Genomic DNA, 21,630 nt, shown 5'->3' with positions numbered 1-21,630 from the left:
GCATCGACCGTGGTCCGAGCTTTCGGGAAGGCAGGGATTGTCACTGAAATGCCAGACAACACCAGCGACACCGACCCTGATGACGACTTTGACGAGACGGAGCCGCCCATGTTGGACGCCGTATTCGCACAACTGTTCAATTCGGACACCGAAGAAGAAGAATTCGAGAGATTCATGGATGAGGAATGAACTGATAAAGTGATCTTTACGTGTTTCTTTTGTGTGTTTACAACTTAACAAGGCTGGTCATACTGTGAATATGGAAATTACCGTTTGAACAACGTTGTTATATTGCTATTGCATTGCACTACTTCGAGAGTTCGAGTTACCGTATATTGTGTTTGCACTAACGTTTGATTTACCGCAACGGTACTACGTGATAAAAATGTTGCACTAAATCGAAGATTTACTAAACTCCACTATCCACTTGTGATAAAAATGTTGCACTGCCTGTTATAACTCGCTGTTATTAAACGAACTGTGTTACGCGAAAACACTACGTCACTCGGGAAAAATAATAAAACAGCTGTTTATTCATTTTGGGAGTGAATTTAGTTGTGAGAACGACGGTTTGTATTCTATTAATAAAGTTTGACTGACTTATCTGGCTGTTTTATTGACATTCCTTTTAGCGCAGCTCGATCTAGTGAACGCGTCATGAAACCACAGGCACTACGCATTTTCTATGCTATGCGCCTTATAACACGGTGCGCCCTGTGTATGAAAATATTTCTAAAATAGGCTGTTAATTGAAGGTGCGCCCTATAATACGGCGCGCCTTATGGTTGTGAAAATACGGTACTTTTCAAAAAACAAACAAACTGGGATCCATCCAGGGTGCTCCCAGCCTCTCTTACTGTAGTAGAGTCAGGAAACATAAGATTATCTGAAGCATCACTGATTGACATAAACACTTTTATTCACATTTCTCTGTCCTTTTCTGTCCAATGTGTTAACTCCTGCTTCGTTGAAGCATTTTCAATTGATATAGAGTATTGATGCTGTTGGATTGCAATACCTCTCGTGTGTCACTGCCAATCCGCGTGTTCTTTAAATGAAGACTTCAAGTAAACAAATGCCAATTTCAAAATGTATTTCGCACATAGAATCAATTCAAGATACAAATATTACAGAGCTCCGGGCCAGTTCATAACCCTAACAACAACAAAGTCAATTGTCAGGGCATGAAGTCTGACAACCTAACTATCCCTTGGCCCAGTCTTTTATAGAAAGACATATGTAATTATTGATGCTAATTCAGTCCAATCCAGTCCTTCTTCTTGGGTGACTTCATCTTCTTCTTCCTGCCTCATTTGGTGTTGGTGCAGTCCTTCTCCATTGTCTTCTCAGATGGCCAGGTCAGAGGTCTTATTCCTGTCCAGGAACTTATCAATCACCAGTAAATTATGCTGTCATATTTTACGATGAGGGTCTACCATTTCCTGTCTGCCTGGCTCCAACTGTCTAAGCAGTATTCATGTCAAAGAAAGGTCAACTGACTTGCTTATGTGTATTCCTACTAAAGATTATATACTATCCCTAACTTCTAAACTAACTGTAACATAAAACAAAAACATATAGTATAACACATGCTAATAAGATAAAAGATGCTAACAATATAAACTAATTCTCTTCAATGCTGTCAAAATAGTTTTGGTTAAGTATTGTGCCAGAAAATAGATCAGGCTGACTGCAGGAATACCAGTCAGGATACCAAATATACAATCTGATGAGCAAAAGTGAATTTAACATCACCACAAAATCCCCATTTACAGCCCCTACACCTCACTCACAATTTACCGATGATAAAACCATTGCCTTAAAAAAACCCATCAGCAATCAAATTTAACAAATGCACCTCATCCACCACCCATCTCACAAGGAATCCCTCAAAGACTCAGTGGTTGAGCACCTCTATTTCTTTAAGTACATCTTCCCCCTTGTGAACATCATTCCTTGTTTCTGTCTTTGTTTCACTGCTATGCCGATGATATCCAACTCTCCATTCATACCAGGAGTCTGTTTTCTTAAATCCTCATTAAACTTTAGCATCATCAGAAACCTCTCATAACCTACACTCATGCCGGAGGCCACATTACCCCTGCCCTCCAGAACATACACTAGCTCTCCATTCAACATTGCACACCTCCAAACAGAATTCATCCACATGCTGCAACAGCACAATAGTAGGCCCCAGCCTTGTAAATATTCAGGTTCTTCATGGAAAAATTGTAGAAAGGGGTGTTTTTTAATCCTCCCCCCAAACGCTATTCTTCTTTGCCTCCATGGGTGTAATTGATCTCTAGTTCAGAGTCTCCTGACTTCTTGAACCAGTAAACAGTGTTTTCCTCATCACAGGTCCCAGTATGTACTCTGCAGTTCAGAGTCACAGAACCGTTTGTCTGAACAGACTCTGAGGGTGACTGATGGACCAGTCAAATGTAAATTCATAACATGGACCATATAGATCTTTTCAAACTGAAATGCATACATAGATATGCAGTAATACATTGCTGAGTCTGAAATGCTAAATTTGCAATTTCAAACTGCTAGTTACCCTCTGTAATATTCACTGAAAACAGCAGTTCTTGAATTCCTTGCTGAAGACTGCATTGACATTAAAATATGGAAATGAGTTTTGGCTTCCCCGACATTAACAAACAAACCACTCACTGGATGCACAAATGAGGATGTTTCATCTGTCAAGAATAAATGAAACCAATAAAGTTACCTAGAACAGTTCATGTGTAGATGTTTAGAATTAAGTCATTAAAATGTTCACAAGATGATCAAACTTACCATAAAGGACGAATAAAAACAAATTTTGTGATTCCATTGTGACGAACCTCTCTAGATGAATGCTGACATCCTCCATATATTCACTACTCATGATTCAAAAAGTGAAGTTGATTGTCTAGGAAGAAGTGACACTCACTCTCCTAGTTTGGAAACATTGAAGACTTGTTAGGTGGATCACACCTTCTCTAATGTTGTCAAGGCCATCTGATGAAAGTTAGCTTATGTGAAAAAGCAGCTGCTTGAGTACAGCAGGAAGTAATGTTAAACTCATTGTTTATTTTCAGGGCACCACTGATGTCTATATAAAATCCTCCACCACAGTTCTATGAAATCTTAACATGTTTTTAGCAGAAAGACTAAGAGGACTTTGTAAAGTGTTGAACTAGCCACCTGATACAACAGAAAACATGTAGTACATGTACTAAAAGCATTTAAATAAAGTTGTGTTTTCTTACCTTTAGATGGAGGTGTACAAAACAAACATAAGGAGTCATGGCATCTTTTGTCTAGCTTCCTGTTTCACTGGTAGCTACCAGCTCAACTTATAATAAAGCAGATAACACAGAGGACAGAGTTAACAGATGAGGACATAAATGCAGTCAGTCAGTCCCACTGCTGTTGTTCCTTCTAATGGCATTTTATAGTAGTTTGTGTTTAGGTTTTATGTGTACTTTAAAATAATAAATAATTAAAATAAATATTTGATAAATGGTTGTCACTATATCCTAAAGCATGTGTGATATCGCCAATAATGCGGTAACACTGATGTGTACACATGCTCAGAATACTCTAATGCAGATAACATTAGAATTATTTCTCTTTTTTAATTGTTTTCTTGTTTCTTGAAAACCAAGGTCAAGAGAACTAAGTCATACATTTTGACTGGTGTGCAAGTAGACAATGTAAAGACTTTCTGTTTGAAACCACCAAGACAGAAAGGAAAATGTCAGGCCCACTGCTCTTGTGGTGTTGTTTCTACAGCACAGTGTTCTTTTGAGGGAGTGCAAGCTAGCACCTTGGGTGTCTGCTTACGTTCTCAAACCCAGTCGGTCTATTCTGAGACAAAAGTCCTAAAACTTGTGCTGAACTGTTTCAACAGATTTCACCAGGCTTTCTTGAGCATATGCAATTCTCCAAGGTGTAGTGAGAAATCATATAGACTGTTGATGGAAACCAGAAGATAATTCACCTCTAAAGCATGAAGCTTTATAAGTTCTGAACAACTTGGTGGGAGTTGACATATTTATGCTGCTTCTCGAGCAAAGGCCTTAAGTTTTTTTACTTGATTGTGGATTGATAACTTTTTTGTCTCTTAACCTCTGGAGGGTTGTGTACATCAAGTGGGTCATTCTGGTCACATCCCCCACATGCCTTACTTCGGGGACTCGCGACTCTAATTTCAAGATGATCTTACACCAAACGGAAGTGAAACACTGCTTATATAAATGAGTTTGAGGAGACACAGGTGGAAGATGTTTGGGCGGGTAGTCCAATCACACAAGTGGGAAGTTTGACAGGAAGAAGAAAATGACACCAGACTTTAAAATAAAACGATGTGGGGAGACAAGGATGAAAACTTGTAAAGAACAAGCTTTCTTAGCAATAAGTGGTCATGACAGCTCCTACTGCAGCAAAGATCTAAAGGGCTGTCACTGGGTAGTTGATTTGAGAATAGTGGGAGTATTTGCTCCCATGATGAATGTGTTTTTAGCTGTTTGGGGAGACTGCTAAACACCTCGGGCCTCCCCGTCTGTTTAATGATGGTGTCCTAGCCGGGCTCAGATGGCTTCTCCTGCACCACATTCAAACTATCTAGCTTCTGTGTTTGATTTAATGAGTTTGACTTTGTAAAAACAGAAAGCCAACATGAAACCACTCTCTTGATGCACATATTTGGATGAACTAGTTGAGTCCTGCTATGTTGTAGTTGCTACTGGCCCACGTTGATCGTGTTCCTCTTCTGTTGTGAAATTAACATAACTGATCACAACTGAACCTTACTTGAGCGCACACCGCTACAATGGAACATATTATGTTGCTACTTCTTTGTGGTCAGCTTTGAACAAAAACGCTGCAGAGACATCCTGTTGACAGCCACACGGTGTGGTGGAGTAAGGGGAGTGACCTTGAAAAAGTACACACTGAAGCTCAATATAAAAGTCCACAGTCACAAACAAGTTGAAGCAGCTTTTATGTACTATCGTCCTTTCTTGCAGAACAAACTTCCTCAGAGGACTACTCAAACATTCAATGCTTTTAAGTCAGGCCTTAAATAATAATTTACTTCTCTTATTTTCATTATTTTAATAGAATTTTCTTAAATTATATTTCATGCTAATTTATTTGCCTTGTTATAATGTATTTCTTTTTTTAAATGTTATGCCTTGAAAAGCACTATGAATTGCCTTTGTGTCTGAATAGTGTTATATGAATAAACTTGCCCTGCCTAAAGTGAGACTGATCGTTGATCGGTAACCACACAGGGGCCAAAAAAGCGGCCCTGTTGTTCTGGATTGGAGTCATGCAATATGTACACCTACAAGAAACAGCTCAAAAGATAAAGTAAGAAGGTATGTTTTCTGAATGGGACAAGAATGGCCTTTTTTATTATGTAAAATTGAAATCGTGGCCATTTTGTCCCATTGAAAGCATTTAGTAGGACATCCAATCTTGAATTAAAATTTAGGACTAGGTGAATTATCACCCATCTTTTATCACATACACTATATCCACCAGCTATAGATTTTGAGACTAGCAATGCTGCTGACAATAGGCCTAATCTTGTCTCACACAAATTTGACTCGTTAAACCTTTGGACTGTGGATTTGACATTGTGACGGCCCACTAGGTGGCCTCACGTCTGGGTTTAATATTTGGGATCTGGTGTCTTTGGCTGCGCCTGGTCTGGTGTTGTGCTTGGCCTGCAGATGGAGCTGTCTGGACCTGTTTGGGAGGCCACCACTCCAGGTGGGGCTCATTAACCTGATGAACCAGTGATGGCTTAAAAACCCGTGTTCAGGACGGAGATGGGGCTGATCGGGCCGAGGGTCAGCTGCTGCCGAACGAAATTGGAAACCTTGCCGAACGCGACCACTGGAGAGTGCCAGTCCCGTTGTTAAAGCCTCGTTGGGATTATCCTCGTTGGATTCTGATTATACCCTGTTGCACCCTACTGCTTTCACCGTTACCATTGACTGTTCACTTTACTTCTCAATAAATCCCTTTTTGTTAAAAGTGCTTGGTCTCCCCGTTTATGTTGTGGTCATTCGGAGCCAAGTGGTCATGACATCATTTAAAGAATCTTTTCAAAAAAATCTTTATGAAAAACAATCTTTATGAAAAACTTTATGTTTAATTTCTCAAGTCAAGACTTCGGCAGGCCTTCCTTCCTGTATTCAACTCTGTAATGACTTCTGTTTCTACTTATTAGTGTTTCCTGATGTACAATAATTATCATATTTTGTACGATCATTTGGATCTTTTTACATTCATGGATCCCCACAAGCCCAAAAATCAAATTTACTAATTATGTGAAGGTGTTGTAATTGCCTTTTTTTGTGAACCATGAAGGGAAGTTTCCGTGATTACCAGCACGAGCCCCACTATAGATTGTGCATGGTGACAGATCTGGAAGTCATAGAGCCAGCAAAAAAACCAAACCCCAGAGCACATCACAAAGAGGGCCACAGATCATCTAGTAGATTTCATCAAGAACGTGTGTTCTGTGCTGATTTGGAATCATCATATGTTGCAACTTCCATAGGAATGCACATTAAGAGTGACTGCAACTTTCTTAGGTTCAAACTGTTCATATAACAATGCTGTAACTACTTATTATCACTCCTGACCAGAACCCTGAGCTACTTTAGCTGATGTTCTATTACCTCGGGATAGCAGGGGACAACCTGAACATCCTGTGACACTCCATCCCCCATTTTCTTATATGTTCCTTTTGTATATATCATGCTTTGTTTTATCATGTGATGCTTATGCTTTATCGTATGACGCTTACACGTACGCTTATTGTAATCTTACATGTTTGTGTGCTAGTATAAGAATAAACCTCACCAGGGCCCACACTTATAGCTTACACTGCAGACGTGTGGTTGCCTTCGCAGCAAGTAAACTGAAGCTTTCGTCTCATTCCTCTGATGGCAACAGCACGGGAAGAAAACTGATCACTTTCTCCCCAACAAACTTATGTCGGACATCCTTACAAGAAAAGTCTTCTGCGTTCTAAATGTTGAATCCATCCCTCAAGATGTGTTCTAATTGAGTTTTCTTTTAATCTAAAGTATCAAATGACTTGTTGTTGTTGTTTTTCCTTTAAAAATGTCTTTATTGTACAACCTCTCTGGGAGCAACAAATAAAACATATTCCTAATCTCAAGATAAGTTGTTAAGAACTTTACATGCAACAATGCCTGACAAAACATGTAGCCCGCATTTGATTATTTGTCCAACCCGATGAATCGTTGTGACAAAGTGTAAAGAGTTCGTTTGAAGCATCACTGAATTAAAGAGTAAACACAATTACTGGTCTCTGTTATCCTTCTTGATTTGTTAAGATTCTGGTGGCTTATATTGGCATAATGGAGATTTTTCTCTTGAACCTGGTAATGAAAGAGGAAAAAACAATCACTCTCTACTTTAGACCACAAAAACTGTTGAAACCAAATTTTAAACCGATGTACATTCATGATACTGTTAATATCACATCAGTATCCTTCGCAAATACATTACATAAAGTGCAAATGCTCATTGATTTCCAGCATGACGCTATATGTTGAATTACTATGTCCCTGACACAACTCCGATTAAAGAAAGATGGAGAGAAGATGACTGAATGGATGGATGTCTACTTCGGTAATCACAGATTAGTCATCTTTCAAGCTTTCATAAAAAACTCAAAAATATTTCAGTGAACATCGCTGCAATATCTGCAATGAACATTGTATTTCTGAGTTAATTTCTTACAATTACAATTTGCAAGAATGATTTGATAGATTTTTAAGACACATTCGTATTTAAATTATCATAATAACACTCACGCTTCCAGTCATATCACAGGATGGATCTGTTGGCGTACCTGTTTAAAGACGTGAAAAAGATTCTAACAACAAAAGTTTTAAATTAGAATGTTGTATAATTGACTGAAAGACAAGGGCTTACCTGTATTCTGGGAACTGATCCTCTTGTGCAGCTTAAACAGTGATAAAGCCAATAAAACACACAGTATGGTGGTGAATACCAAAGCACCAGTCAAGAAATATACAGGTTTGTCAGAAGAAGAGGCTCTGTCTGCAAATAAGCAAGAAAAACTAAACATTTTTGAGGATGGTTTCAAGTAAAAATTGTGCTTCGCTCACTAACAAGTCGACTTTTAAAATTACTTTAACTTTTGTTTCACTTACTCTGTCCATACTGTCCAATGTCCAGCTTGGTTCCATTTCCAAACAGAATTCGTCCACATGTTGCAACAGCACAATAGTAGGTCCCAGCCTTGGAAGTATTCAAGTTTCTCATGGGCAAATTGTAGAAACAGGTGTTTTTTCTCTCACACTGTTCTTTCTTGCCTCCATGGGTGTAAATGAGCTCTGGTTCAGACTCTCCTGACTTCTTGAACCAGTAAACTGTGTGTTCCTCTTCACAGGTCCCAGTATGTACTCTGCAGTTCAGAGTCACAAAACCTCCAGACTGAACAGACTTTGATGGTGACTGATGGACCTCTACTGGTACGGTCAAATGTAAAATCGGAATATGGACAATATAGATCTTTTCAAATATAAATGCATGCATACTGCTACTGCCACAGTAATATACTGCTGAGTCTAAAGGGCTCAAACTTGCAATTGTCAGGTGGTAGTTTTTCTCTGTAATGTTACCTGAAAAGCGACCGTTCTTGAACTCTTCGCTAAAGCCTACATTGACATCATCTTCATAAAATGTAGAGATGAGCTTTGGTTTCTCTCCTTGAGTTTGCTTGTACCAGTAGAACGCTGTTACAGGCTCGTCCTTACGGGAACACTGCAGTGTCACATTTTCCCCGATATTAGCAAATACTAAACTAGTCCATGGATGGATGCACAAACGAGGATGTTTCATCTGTCAGGACTGAAGGAAAAAATAAACCACAAAATTACCAAAAACTAGTCAAGTGCAAATGTTTAGAATGAAGTTATTAAAATATTCAATATGATCAAACTTACCAAAAGTCCATAAAAATAAACAGATATGAAGCCAACTTCAGCGATTCAATTGTGATGAGCATGTCTAGGTTAATGCTGAGATCCTCTACCTATGGACTACTCTCATCGATAAGTATGTTTGGCAGACTGCCCTGGTTTGAAAACAGCGAACACATGTCCACTGGATCACACCTCCTCCAATGTTTACAAGTCCATCTGATGAAAGTCAGCATGAAAAACAATTGAGTACAATTCAGTACACCAGGAAGTAAAGTAATGTTAAACTCATTGTTTATTTTCAGGGGACCACTGCTATCTGTATGAAATCCTCCACCACAGTTCTGTGAAACTTTCACAAGTTTTTAGCAGAAAGACTAACAGGATTAATTTAGGAAAATAAAGTTTTTAAGTAGCCACCTGTTACAACAGAAAATGTGTCACACAAAAGCATTTTAATAAAAGGACTTGATTATATTTTCTTACCTTTAGATGGAGGTGTTCAAAACAAACCTAAAGAAACTTAGCATCTTTATCTTGCTTCTGTGGCGGGGTGGAGAGAGGTGGAACGGTTAACGACAACGCCACCTGGGGAATTTCACCCCAGGAATTAACTGGAAAACAGGCACACGCAGATAAGGTTCTGTTCCAGAGGCAGAGACAGGATTGAGGGTTAGGCACTACAATTTTATTAAATCCAACTCAACACAAAAATAACTCGGCTGTTGACGTCGAAATCCTCAGAAGTGTACTCAGACAGGCGCACGAACCAAGTTCACCACAAATTGAGACCAGAAGCCAACGTTGCTTTTCAACCTTGTACAAGGGGGGCTCCGCTCCGTCACAGACACGTCTGCTGATCGCGCTGTCCCGGAGAGAGTCTCTCTCCCCCACTCAAGTTGGTTCTTTTATTAAACTCAGCACAAGACACAGTAAAAGGCGTTTCCATGGTTACATAGTTTACATCAGCTCAGTCACGTTGCACATATTTTGGCTATATCGAAGCGGCCCTCAGCCTGCGCACAGGTGCACAGCCTTGAGAGCCCTAACCCAAACAGATATCACACATTGTTATTCTGTTCTCTTCACAAACAAGCTCACATAAAGTTTCCCAGTTTACCCCAGTTGACCCTTCTCACATTTATCCATGAAACTACTCTACTTTAATTAAAATAGCTATAGCATAAAAGGCAATTCGTGATATTTTACAACACTGTACAAAAGTCAAACAAAAGGGGTGGACAGGGCTGGGGCCCCACCGGCAGGTAAAACCCAATTAGGGGAGATAACCAAACTAAAAACACCCGTGCTACTGCAAACAAAACTACACACCAGGGGTGAGGAAAACGCCCTCCACCAGGGGTTGGGTCCCCACGGTGGCCCGCAGCACCTGTCCACAAAGAAAAGAGAACAATTAAATTTCCAGCGGTAACAATTGACGCGACGAGCACACACGCACACACCTCACACAGACAGGCAAATAAATTGTGACCAACAAGAACACCACATCAAACAAGAAACGAACAGAACAAAACCTAAAAGAGTAAATGCCAGTTGATACGATTTACACGCAGTTAAGAATCTAAAATGAAAGCAATAGCTCCGTGGTCGCCTCGGCGGCACCACTACGTCTCAGCGCCGTCCCCCGAGCGAAGGGGGGCGAGAGAGAGCGCGAGAGCGAACGGGAGAGAGTCCCGAAAGCGGGACTGAGCCAAAGCAGCAGTGGGTCCAGTACGCGAGGAAGTCCGTGCCGACTGTGTTTGGTGGCGCCACCACTCCGTGAAGGATTCCCGCTGGGGCAACGCGACCCACTGACGCCAGCCGGCAGCCAACTGCCCAGTGCAGACTAGCGCGCGTGCCTTTACGGCAAAGCGTTGTAAAACAGTTTCTGTTGGTCGAACCGCCCAGATAAGCCGCAACCCCGCCGTCCCGTCGAAGGGGGAAAACAACTAAAGCCAGCTGGAGGCAGTGCCTTATATAAACCTTTTCTCCCCACCCACCAATTAAGGCACTACCTCCATATGGCACCTGTTCGAAGGGCAGGCCACGCCCTGCCACATCTGCATAGAACAGTCATTTTGGATTTTGTTTGCTTTTGGTTTACTTCTGCAATTTGCTATGGGCCTACCTGCCATTCATCCTGGCGAAGAAACGTAGGACCTTAGATGGGTGATCCAAAATGAGGTTCAATATGAGGATTTTTAGCTGATAGCCATTGGATATAAAAGTGATGTCAAAAAGGTGAAAATACTAAAGATGATTACAAGCCCATCAAGGACCATGGAGGCTTTATTGGAAGGAAGTGGAAGGGGTTTCATCAAATGGACACAACATAAAGCAGCAATTTGTAGGCCATCGAATATGTGGCTGAAAATGGCAATCGAGCAGCTGCAAGACATTTTAATGTCCTGTGGGAACAAAGCAAGGTGGCCCGAGCTGGAAAACCGAGTGAAACAGTTGGTTGTGGAACAGCAAACAACTGGAAGGGGTGTCTCTACTGTCCCCATTCGACAAAAGGCCAAAGCGATAGCTGAAGAAATGCACATTGAGCACTTCCAAGGAGGTCCGTCTTGGTGTTTTTGCTTTATGAGGAGGCGGAATCTCTCCATACGCGCAAGGACAACTGTTGCGCAGCGGCTGCCACGGAAACGGACAGAGCGCTGGATGACGGTAGGCGAACACTCCTTCACAAAGACTATGAGGCAGCGGTGGGCAAGTTATGCCACCATATGCGGGTGGATTGTAGACACATGGGCTATGATACCGTCTTCATGTATTGTAAGAGCTTTCACAAAATCAACGCTGAAGCGGAACCGGTTGGTGAGTCTGATTCAGATGATGAAGAAGAGGAATTTGGGATGTTGGACATTGAAATAGCGCAGCTGTTTAATTCAGATACAGAAGATGAAAACTTTGATGGTTTTGTGGCGGAAGAATGAATATTTTGTTCAATAAATGTGACGAAACTCAGCATTTTACTTCCGTTGTCATTTTTTACTGTATGTTTTAGCATGCGCCTAATAATACGGTGCGCCTTATGTATGTTCTAAAAACAGATATAGTACCCGCAACTGAGACTGCGCCTTTTATTACAGTGCGCCTTATGGTCGTGAAAATACGGTAGTTCAAAAGTGCCATAATCATAATATTTTCAAAGATTATGATCATGGCATAACCATAATATTTGTAAAGATTTTGCTTTATGATTATGGCACTTTGTGATCAGTAATCACAACATGATGAAAGTGGCACAACACAAGGGGAGACACACATGAGGTGAACTGACACAGGGGTGGCACGGTTATGTAGGGGCTAAAATGGCTGCCACAAAGCAAGAAGGATCCTGCAGTCAGGGGTTTTTTGTGCAGAGTTTGCCTGTTCTCCCCGTGTCCATGTGCATTGACATTAGAAGTGAATGAGGGCATGAACAGTTGTTTGTCTTTGTGAGTTAGAAGTGGGATAAGCGGCCACCTGTCCCCTAAAAGAGATAAAGAAGTCGAAGACTGATAGAGGGATGGACAAAAATCCCTTGGCCAGTTTTTTCACAATTCTAATAAAACTGTTGAAGGTCTTTTGTTGCAAAATAAAATTTTAATTGATTATATCTTAACAATGGCAACTGTGACTGCTTTTCATCATGCTGAATGCTGATGCACCAATTAGGAAGCTAACCAAGGTCTGCAGATTCAAAAAGCAGCAGACAGATGTCAAGGTTTCAGTTGTATTGGGAATCTTGAGCAGGTAGTAATTTTTAATTAAATCAACAATTAATATTTGTATTGCGTTCAATTTTGTTATCTGTTTTTTTAGTCTTTATGCCCCAAGTTTTACAAAAAAGAGGTCAACAAAGAGAGCTAAACGTTTTCTAAGCTGCTGGCAAATTGGATCCCAAATAAGCAAAAATCGTTCCTGGGAAAAATCGTTCCGGGAAGGAGAGACCACGGTGGACACAGCAGGAGTACGCCAACCCTTTGGATAATACTACCCCTGCCTTAGCATTTCGATGTATCCAAGACATAGCCTGTTGCTGTTTACATGGTCATGATCACATAATGGAGCATTTGTCTCATCCAGTGGGTGTTTTGGTCAACTTAATAGTCCGATGGATATGAATGCTTGTGAAAACGATTGTTGCAGCTCTTGACTTCACAAATTAAGGACTGCAACAGCACGATACAAGCTTTGTCTTCATAAAATGAATATAAATATATGGAGGTAATCTATCATTTGTCGACATGGCCAGAAAAAACAACTTTATTAGGAAAACTTTGTTTCATCGAGATTGATAAATGATACAATTGAAAATGTAGAAACCGGTATGAGTAAATACAAAATACTTAATTAGGTCCTGTGTTAACCTGCAATGACAACAAGACATCTACAGCCTCACAGCAGAGTACACACACACATTCTGTCTGTTCTGCATTGATCTGTTGGGCTGGTTGTTCCTCAAAGCTGCATAATGGAGGTTGTTTTCCTCTTGGTAGCCCTGGAGATATGTGATAAAGGGTAAGTTAGTGTGTGTAAATAAGGATTATTTATACATATAAACTTAAAAAAATAAATAAATCAAAATTGTCTCCACCTCTGCATTTGCTGTGGATGAAGCTTGGACTCTTGATTGAGAGTCTGTTTTAAAACACAGGAAGAGATTTTTTTAAAGTAATTTTCCCAGTTTACCTTTAAGAATCTTCAAAATATATTACATCAGTTACCCAAAGAGTGATGACTGTTTTTCCTTTTTGTCATAAAAACTGAAATGGATAATAAAACAACCACGATGATGGTAAATATCCAGGCCGCACTGAGGAAATACACCAAAACAAGATGGTTTCCTTCATCTGTAACGAGATGCATCAGAAATTGTGATATCCGCGATGCCGTTTCAAACAATCATTTAAGTATTTCAACAAATTTGTCCTCTCTCTTATATTAAGCTAGTTATGATGTCATTACTGTGTAATTCAGGGAGACAATAGACATCACCAGTCACACATTATTTTATAAAGTAACAATATAGAAACAGAACCTATACTGACATAAAAAGTAATGAGTTAAAGTGATACTTTGACTACAAATATTATGTTTTTAAAGGACTGTCACGGTGTCCATGTACAATTCAAACCAGGCTTTAAATGTTACAATTTCTCCTCATTTTAGATACTGAAAGCTCTGTGTAAACAGAGAATTGGGGGTTATTTAGGCCATATCTGTTTGAACTGGTAAATGTTTCGATAAAACACTAGATATAAACCAACTGAACAGAGCTAATTAGGATAACCTTTTCATGGACATTTAAATAAATTACTGGATGCTGGCTTAGTATTTTTAAAATGAGATAATATGTAAATTATTTCCACAATATACAGAAAATAATCTGCACAAAATTAGAGCACTCACCCCCACACACCAGCTTGGTTCCATTTCCAAACAGAATGTGTCCACATGCTGCAACAGCACAATAGTAGGTCCCAGTCTGAGAAGTGTTCAGGTTCTTCATGGAGAAGCTGTAGAAACAGGTGTTGGTTTCCCTCTCACACTGCTTATTCCCGCCTGTATGGCTGTACATGAGTCCCAGTTGAGATGGTCCAGAGTTTCTGAACCAGTAAACAGTGTGATCCCCATCACAAGTCCACCCAGTATGGACTGTACAATTCAGCGTCACAGAACCTTCTGCTTGGATAGACTGTGATGCTGACTGATCTATAGTCAACCCTGAACCCTCTATAATGACATTATGACCTTCTGTAAAGTCAAATACATTTAAATACCGATTTACACAGTAATACGTCGCTGAGTCTGATAACCTCAAATCTGTTATTGTCAGATTAGTTCCATTGTTACCAGGATGTATTTGGAAACGTGGATTGGTTTTGAAGTCATTAGCACAGCTACAAAATTTACTTGATATCCAGTACATACAGATCAGAATCGGCTTCTCTCCCAGAGTTTCTTTAAACCAAGAGATCCTGGTAGAAAAATAATCTCTGTGAAGACACGGCAAAGTCAGGTTCTGTCCAGGTTTGACTAAGATATAATTGGTCTTCCAATTCAAAGATGGAGAAAATTCCATTGTAGCTGTCTGAGCTAAAAACAAAATATAATTAGAAATGAACACCGTTTAATGTTTAAATCTAGAATTTTGCAAATGATGCCATAAATAAACAAAATACAAACAAAAAAGAAATCCTCACCAAATTTCTCCAAACATATCAGCCAGAAGATCAACTTTGCAGATGTCATCTTGCTCCAAGTTTTGGGCTGAGTGAAGAGAAGACTGGTCCTTTTTAAACTGATAAATGCTGCACTCGTATCTGATTGGGCAGCCGGAGATGAATCGAGGCTGTGAGATACAGGAAACACGATCACTTGTAATGTCAGATTTGCTTGATAAAATTGATGTTGGAAAAATCAAAGGAAGATTTAAAGGTTAAAAAAACCCACAAGAAAATTGTTTGGATTACCTTAAGAATAGGATTTTGCATCATATATAAATAGAATTCAATTTGAGTTGAGTTATAATGTGCATCATTTCTAACCAATCAACAACAACCAACCAACCAACCAACCAGCAATCATTCTTTTTTATTTTTTTCATGTTGCAGTAATGCATCCAGTGAATGCTCACTAATTATTATGACAGACAGCTTTTGGAAAATGATGCAGCAACAAGGGGTAGCATGGGCTCAAACAAGATTGTTCACGTAAGAGGGAGCAGATTCAGGTATTAGTCTGTCGGTCAGCATGAATGACATGATCTTAATGTGGGCAGGTACAGTAGACCTCTATCAGCAGTGAGGTGGCATGGGCCTGCTTTCGTTGGACTATCTGAATTAGTGGAAATATGGGAGATCACCATGACTTGTATCAGCATTTGTAGGTTTAATGGCCTGGTTTTTCTGAGGTTGGATATGGCAAAGTGACGGGATGACAGGGAGACTGATGCTACATGATCACAAAACCTCAGATGGTCAACAATCATGACTCCAAGGTTTCAAACAGCCTCGATAACAGGCAGGGGCCAATTTTGTGATCTATGTTTTGATGAATGGATAGATTTGCCAAGGAAAGAAGGAGCTCATTTTCACCATGGTTAAGTTGAAGGTGGTGGCCCTGCATCCATGCGGATATGTCTGAGAGACATGGTGAGATCTAGTCTGAGCCTGAGGGTTAGTCTGGGGAAAATGAGACGCAGAACTGGGTGCCATGTGGAAAGCAGTGGTATAAAACACCATGGGAGACCATGGGATGATTTGCCTGAGCAATGTTGCCTGAGCAATGTTGCGTATATGGAACTAGTGATGAGCCAAAAGTTGATCATGCCACGACACCCTGAATGAATGCCCAGATAGGTACAATTCAAAACAGGAAAGTCAGAGCAACACCGCATAGGTGGCCCTGGCCCATAGACAGTGGCCCTGAGGAGAAGACAGCAAGAGAAGCTGGAGGAGGAACTGATGAAGATGTAAGCACTCTCTGTTGCACATGGATAGAATCAACACGGAGCATATCAGAGGAACTGGAATATTGTGTTTTTGTAAGCCTATAAAATCATGAATTAGTCCACTTAACCTACATATTAAACAAAATGTATGTACTCAAGTGAATGTGTCATTATAATCTAAAATATAATCTAATCTAAAAATGTTTGCATACAGACAATTCGATGGATAAATGTGCTTAATACAAACAGAAATAACACGATTGACAAGAACATGTATTGATGTTACTCCAATGGGGATCACATTAACATTACAGCAATGTCATTTTCCTTACAATAGTTCTTGTATTTGAATGCCAAAGTCAAGACAGTGAAGCGATGTAGTTTGACTGCTGTGTGTTAAGACACAGCAAAGACTTCCTGTTTGAAACCACCAAGACAGAAGGGGAAAAGTCAAGCCCACCATGCAAGTATGTACAAGTATTGCTGTCATAGCTGCAGCACAATTTAAAAAAAAAAAAAGATTCTGATTGTGTTACAAAAAACACATTTGGACATTTTAGACAATAAAGGGCTGCAACTTTATTTGAATCTTATTTTAGAAGAAGATTGACTGCAGGACAAAATATATAAGTACAGGTTTCTTTTTAAACATGTCAAAACTTTAAGTGTTTTGCATCATAGTCTAAAACCATGGCTGTACGTATGGTAACGTATGAATGGTATGGTATATTACTTGGTATTTCTTTACATGATGTGTATATAATTATGTAATGTTTCATTCCAAGAAGAAGAAGAAAGAAAGAAAATAAATATGATTGCAAATGCAAAAACAGACAGCAAACAGGTCGAGCAGTAACTGATGTTGTGGTTTTGTTTCTACTGCACAGCGTCACATGTGTGGGGGTGTGTAAGCTAACACCTAGGGTGTCTACATAAGTTCTCATCATACCCTGTGTGTCTTATTCAGATAGACAAGTTCTAAAATTTATATGCCACACTAAATTAACAGCTGCACATTCTGGATTATTTACAGTCTTTTTTAACTTTAAGGATATTTTTTTGTTAAATAAGAAACATGCAACAGCTGCAAGTGCTTGTTGGAAAACTCACCACCAATCTCTTTGGTTTTAGTGACATTTAGCTCCAGTCAGTTGTTGCACCAATCAAAAACCTGGGGAAATAAAGCCCTGGGAGATACAGCCTGTGGCAGATACTGACTCTTGGAGGACAAGACAATCAAGTGTGTGTTGGTTATTTCCTCCTTTATTGTACCAAGGATCCTGATCATCCTGAACAATGTAGAATGTACACAATGAATCAAATATCTATAAATCAACCACAGAAGAGCCTTTTTCTATTTTGTGAGTTTTCTGAAACTACAGGATATCTAAAATTGTTGAAAATGGTCATTTTTCTATTCTACTGCTTTACACTGAAGTAAACACATTCAGTCCAGGTATGTTCTCTGTTCATCTTCTTCTTCCACAAAACAGAACCATCTGCATCTGGACAATCCTGTAAATGACAACAATGAACTCAGTGCCTTTCGAATATTTAATGAACGACTTTATTCTGACTAATAGAAAATACCTTTGGTTTGGACAGAGGTGAGAGTCTTACTTGTGATTTTGAAAAATAAAATGGAATGTTAGAAATGTAAAATTACTCCCTAAAATAAGCCCAGAAGTGTAATTAATCACACCTTTATAATTGCAGCTGTGACTGTTCATCATGCACACCGAGAAAGCCAGATACTCTACCAGAAAGTTGCTGAATGATGATGCACCACACAGGAAGTAAACTGAGAACTGAGAGTATTTATCATCTGTAGATGAACACAGCAGCAGACAGAGGTCAAGGTTTCAGTTCCATGGTGAAGAAGAACAGGCAGTAGAGCTTGAACAAGTACAGTTAGCGATTTACTCCAACCACCAGTTCTGTTGAATAAGTTTTTCTCAAGTACCCAGGCTCTGAAACCAATGAGTTGAGGTGGAATGGCCTTTTATTTTAGGTTTAAGCCAATTAAAGAATTGTTTTTGAGGTTCATAATCTAAATCCAAGTTATCATTGTCAAATTCCTAGTTTGGCTACAATATGTCCACACAAAGCCTTTGTTCAGGTATTTGCAACTCAGAAATAAAACGTATCATAAATTGCACCTTTTTGCTGAGGAGTCACCTCTCTACAGTCACTGTGAACATGTCACACTGCTTTGAAACATGTAATGTAAAGAACAAAGACTTTTGTGCTAGTAGCCAGATTTGCCAAAAACCAGACCTGGTAAAACTAGTGGCTTGCCATGCTCATTTCTTTCCAAGTCATAACAGTCGAAACTCAGAATACCGGAGTCATGAACATAGAAGGTAATTCACCCTCAAAGACCTGTTTGGTAGTGATGGGACGATGATACCTCAAGGAGTGTAATGACACACTACACAAACTGTCGGCACTGTATTGATACTGTGTTGGTCACCTGATAGTGACCCCTGCAGTAGTTATAAAATGATTGCAGGTAAAGGAATTCCTTGTTTGCTAAATTGAGTTGGTCTGTAAAATATAGCAAATTTGAGTTACAATTTTTTACTTATGTACACACATTTGTTAACTGTTAAATCATATGAAATAAAAGACAAAAAAAGTTATAAATTTTTATTGAGGAACAAAAGTTTTTGGAGTGTCTTTGCTCCAAGGCGATTTCTCCTCTTAAACACCAGCTCCCCAGCCTTAGAAAATACTCTTTCACACGGTGCAGATGACGATGGTGAGCAGAGAGTTTTAAGTGCAAGTTGATGCAGATGTGGATATGTTTTCTGGTTCTGTCACGAGTATCTGCCAATTCTTCATTGCCATGCCGAGTTCTATAATGCCTCAGCATTGATGAAGTGCTCTTTTTGATGTAAGACACCTACAATAAAATAAAAAGTGAATTTATCTGAAAACAATTCAAACCTCTTACCAGAACAGAGTAAAAACTAAGGTGGCGCATTGCATTCACTTGTGAAAAAAATAGACACCCTATCTCGTGATTTCGAGATCAGGATCTCGTTATTATGAGATAAAATGAATAAAGCAACTGTAAGGCTCTTTAACTGACTATCATATGTATCACAGGTCATTCACTTGATAAAGTGAGTGCAATGCACCACCGTTAAAAATTGTATATAACAGTAAACAATGCTCAAAGGAGAAAAAGATTTCCCTTGTTTGGAGTCACAAGATCAAAATTATTCCACATTGGGGAAAACTTCTTAGAACGATCCATAATTGCGCAACTGCAAAACTCCATCCAACAAACCCACGACATGTCGACACAGTTTGTTTCCTTATGAACACACTTTGACGCGGCACATCCAAATGATACAATTCCTGTATCGGTCACGTGATTCTTTCTTAAAGCAATACACGCACCGATACGGGGTTTCACTCTTGAGCTCTCAGCACAGTGCTGACGCACCAGTGTCGCTCGTCCCATCACTACTGTTTGGTTCCATCTCCATGTAAAATTTTAAATGGGCTATAAATGTTACATTTCCTCCACATTTTAGAAACTAAAAGCTCCATATAACAGAGAATCAGGGGATATTTAGGCCATATCTGTTTAAACATAAGGTTAATTTTTCTATCAATCGCTATATATTTTGAAACCAACTGAACAGAGCTAACTGGGGTAACCTTTTTATGGACAATAAAATAAATTAGTGGATTCTGGCTTAATTTTTTTAAAAACTGGATATTATGTAAATTATTTCTACAATATATATAAAATAATCTGCACAAAAATATTTAGCACTTTAACAACTTGTATAAACCTTTTGAATAAAATGATTTCAAACACACTCACCCTCAAACACCAGCGTGGTTCCATTTCCAAACAGAATGTGTCCACATGCTGCAACAGCACAATAGTAGGTCCCAGTCTGAGAAGTGTTCAGGTTCTTCATGGAGAAGCTATGGAAACAGGTGTTGGTTTTCCTCTCACACTGCTTGTTCCTGCCTGTATGGCTGTACATGAGTCCCAGTTGAGATGGTCCAGAGTTTCTGAACCAGTAAACAGTGTGATCCCCATCACAAGTCCACCCAGTATGTACTGTATGTATATGTACTGTATGTATATACTGTATATATGTCTTATTTTATTTTATTTATCTTATTCTAGTGTGGTCTTCTTTATGTTGAATGTCGCAGCGTCACACCATGACAAATTCCTAGTTTGTGTAATACTGTGTATTACATGAACAATGGCAATAAATCTGCTTCTGATTCTTCTGATTCTGACTGTACAATTCAGCGTCACAGAACCTTCTACTTGGATAGACTGTGATGCTGACTGATCTATAGTCAACCCTGAACCCTCTACAATGACATTATAACTTTCTAGAAAGTCAAATACTGTTAAATACTGATTTACACAGTAATAGGTGGCTGAGTCTGATAACTCCAAATCTGATATTGTCAAATAAGCTCCCTTGTTACCAGGATGTATTTGGAAATGTGGATTGGTTTTGAAGTCATTAACAAATATCCAAAGTTTACTTGATATCCACTACGTACAGATCAGCCTCGGCTTCTCTCCCAGAATTTGTTTAAACAAAGAGATCTTGGTAGAAACATCATCTCTGTTAGTTTCATGAAACACTTGTTTGACCACTTTCCTTTAGGCGTTTATAATCGCTTGTGTCATGGGGGGAGGGCTGTTGTGTTTTTACTTCAAATTAATGAAGAAATCCTTGATATATACATCCTTCTCCATGCTGTGCCTTTTTTTTTGTATCTAGAATTCCTGCTTCTGCAGACACTTCTACATCCTGTTCAAAACCACATGTCATTTACCTTTCAAGCTTTTTTCACACTAAATTACGATGTGATTCGTGTGTGACCTTATATCAACAGCATGGTATACCCACAGTGATTACATTGGTCCTGACGTGATGGTATCATAGAGGTACCTGTTTGCAATAGTATAGTTATGGTTGACTTCATGTGAAATTAACATCGCCCCAAACTCAGACTGGTGTCACTACATGAATAAAAAAAGTCTTTAATCTATGAAACATATTTTTACAAAGATCAATCAATAACATCACATTCCCGTATGTCAATATTTGAGGTGTGCCTTAAAATGTTTTATGTTGTGCAACATCCTATGCCGTAGTCTGATGATGTGGCTGTATTGGTTATACTGATGAGGTAGCCAATGGATAC

At 39.3% G+C, this 21,630-nt stretch overlaps 1 protein-coding gene and 2 pseudogenes across 1 annotated transcript; all 3 read right to left on the bottom strand.

Moving 5' to 3' along the window:
• Window positions 1–7,106: 7,106 nt before the first annotated feature.
• On the bottom strand, window positions 7,107–9,163 carry LOC101075123 (uncharacterized; annotated as a pseudogene).
• A 1,945-nt stretch (window positions 9,164–11,108) lies between these two features.
• On the bottom strand, window positions 11,109–15,227 carry LOC115248503 (uncharacterized). The gene is made up of 6 exons (XM_029832279.1): window positions 15,179–15,227; window positions 14,385–15,071; window positions 13,700–13,825; window positions 13,570–13,613; window positions 13,375–13,473; window positions 11,109–11,189 (listed from the first exon to the last, which is right to left on the bottom strand). The coding sequence occupies exons 1-6, from the start codon at window positions 15,225–15,227 to the stop codon at window positions 11,109–11,111; spliced, it is 1,086 nt and encodes a 361-aa protein (XP_029688139.1).
• A 5,064-nt stretch (window positions 15,228–20,291) lies between these two features.
• On the bottom strand, window positions 20,292–21,421 carry LOC115248502 (uncharacterized; annotated as a pseudogene).
• Window positions 21,422–21,630: the final 209 nt, after the last annotated feature.

Source organism: Takifugu rubripes, unplaced genomic scaffold (genome assembly GCF_901000725.2).
Source record: "Takifugu rubripes unplaced genomic scaffold, fTakRub1.2, whole genome shotgun sequence".
Classification (NCBI taxonomy): Eukaryota; Metazoa; Chordata; class Actinopteri; order Tetraodontiformes; family Tetraodontidae; genus Takifugu; species Takifugu rubripes.
This window is presented reverse-complemented; position numbering and strand designations above follow the sequence as displayed.

Bases quoted from the DNA above. Each gene is read 5' to 3' on its own strand.
- LOC115248503 (XM_029832279.1), bottom strand. From the start codon at position 15,227: ATGACATCTGCAAAGTTGATCTTCTGGCTGATATGTTTGGAGAAATTT. The intron at 15,072-15,178 runs GTGAGGATTTCT...TTTTGTTTTTAG, and splicing joins GATATGTTTGGAGAAATTTG to CTCAGACAGCTACAATGGAA. The intron at 13,614-13,699 runs GTAACTGATGTA...GTTTTAAAACAG, and splicing joins AAACAGTCATCACTCTTTGG to ACTCTCAATCAAGAGTCCAA.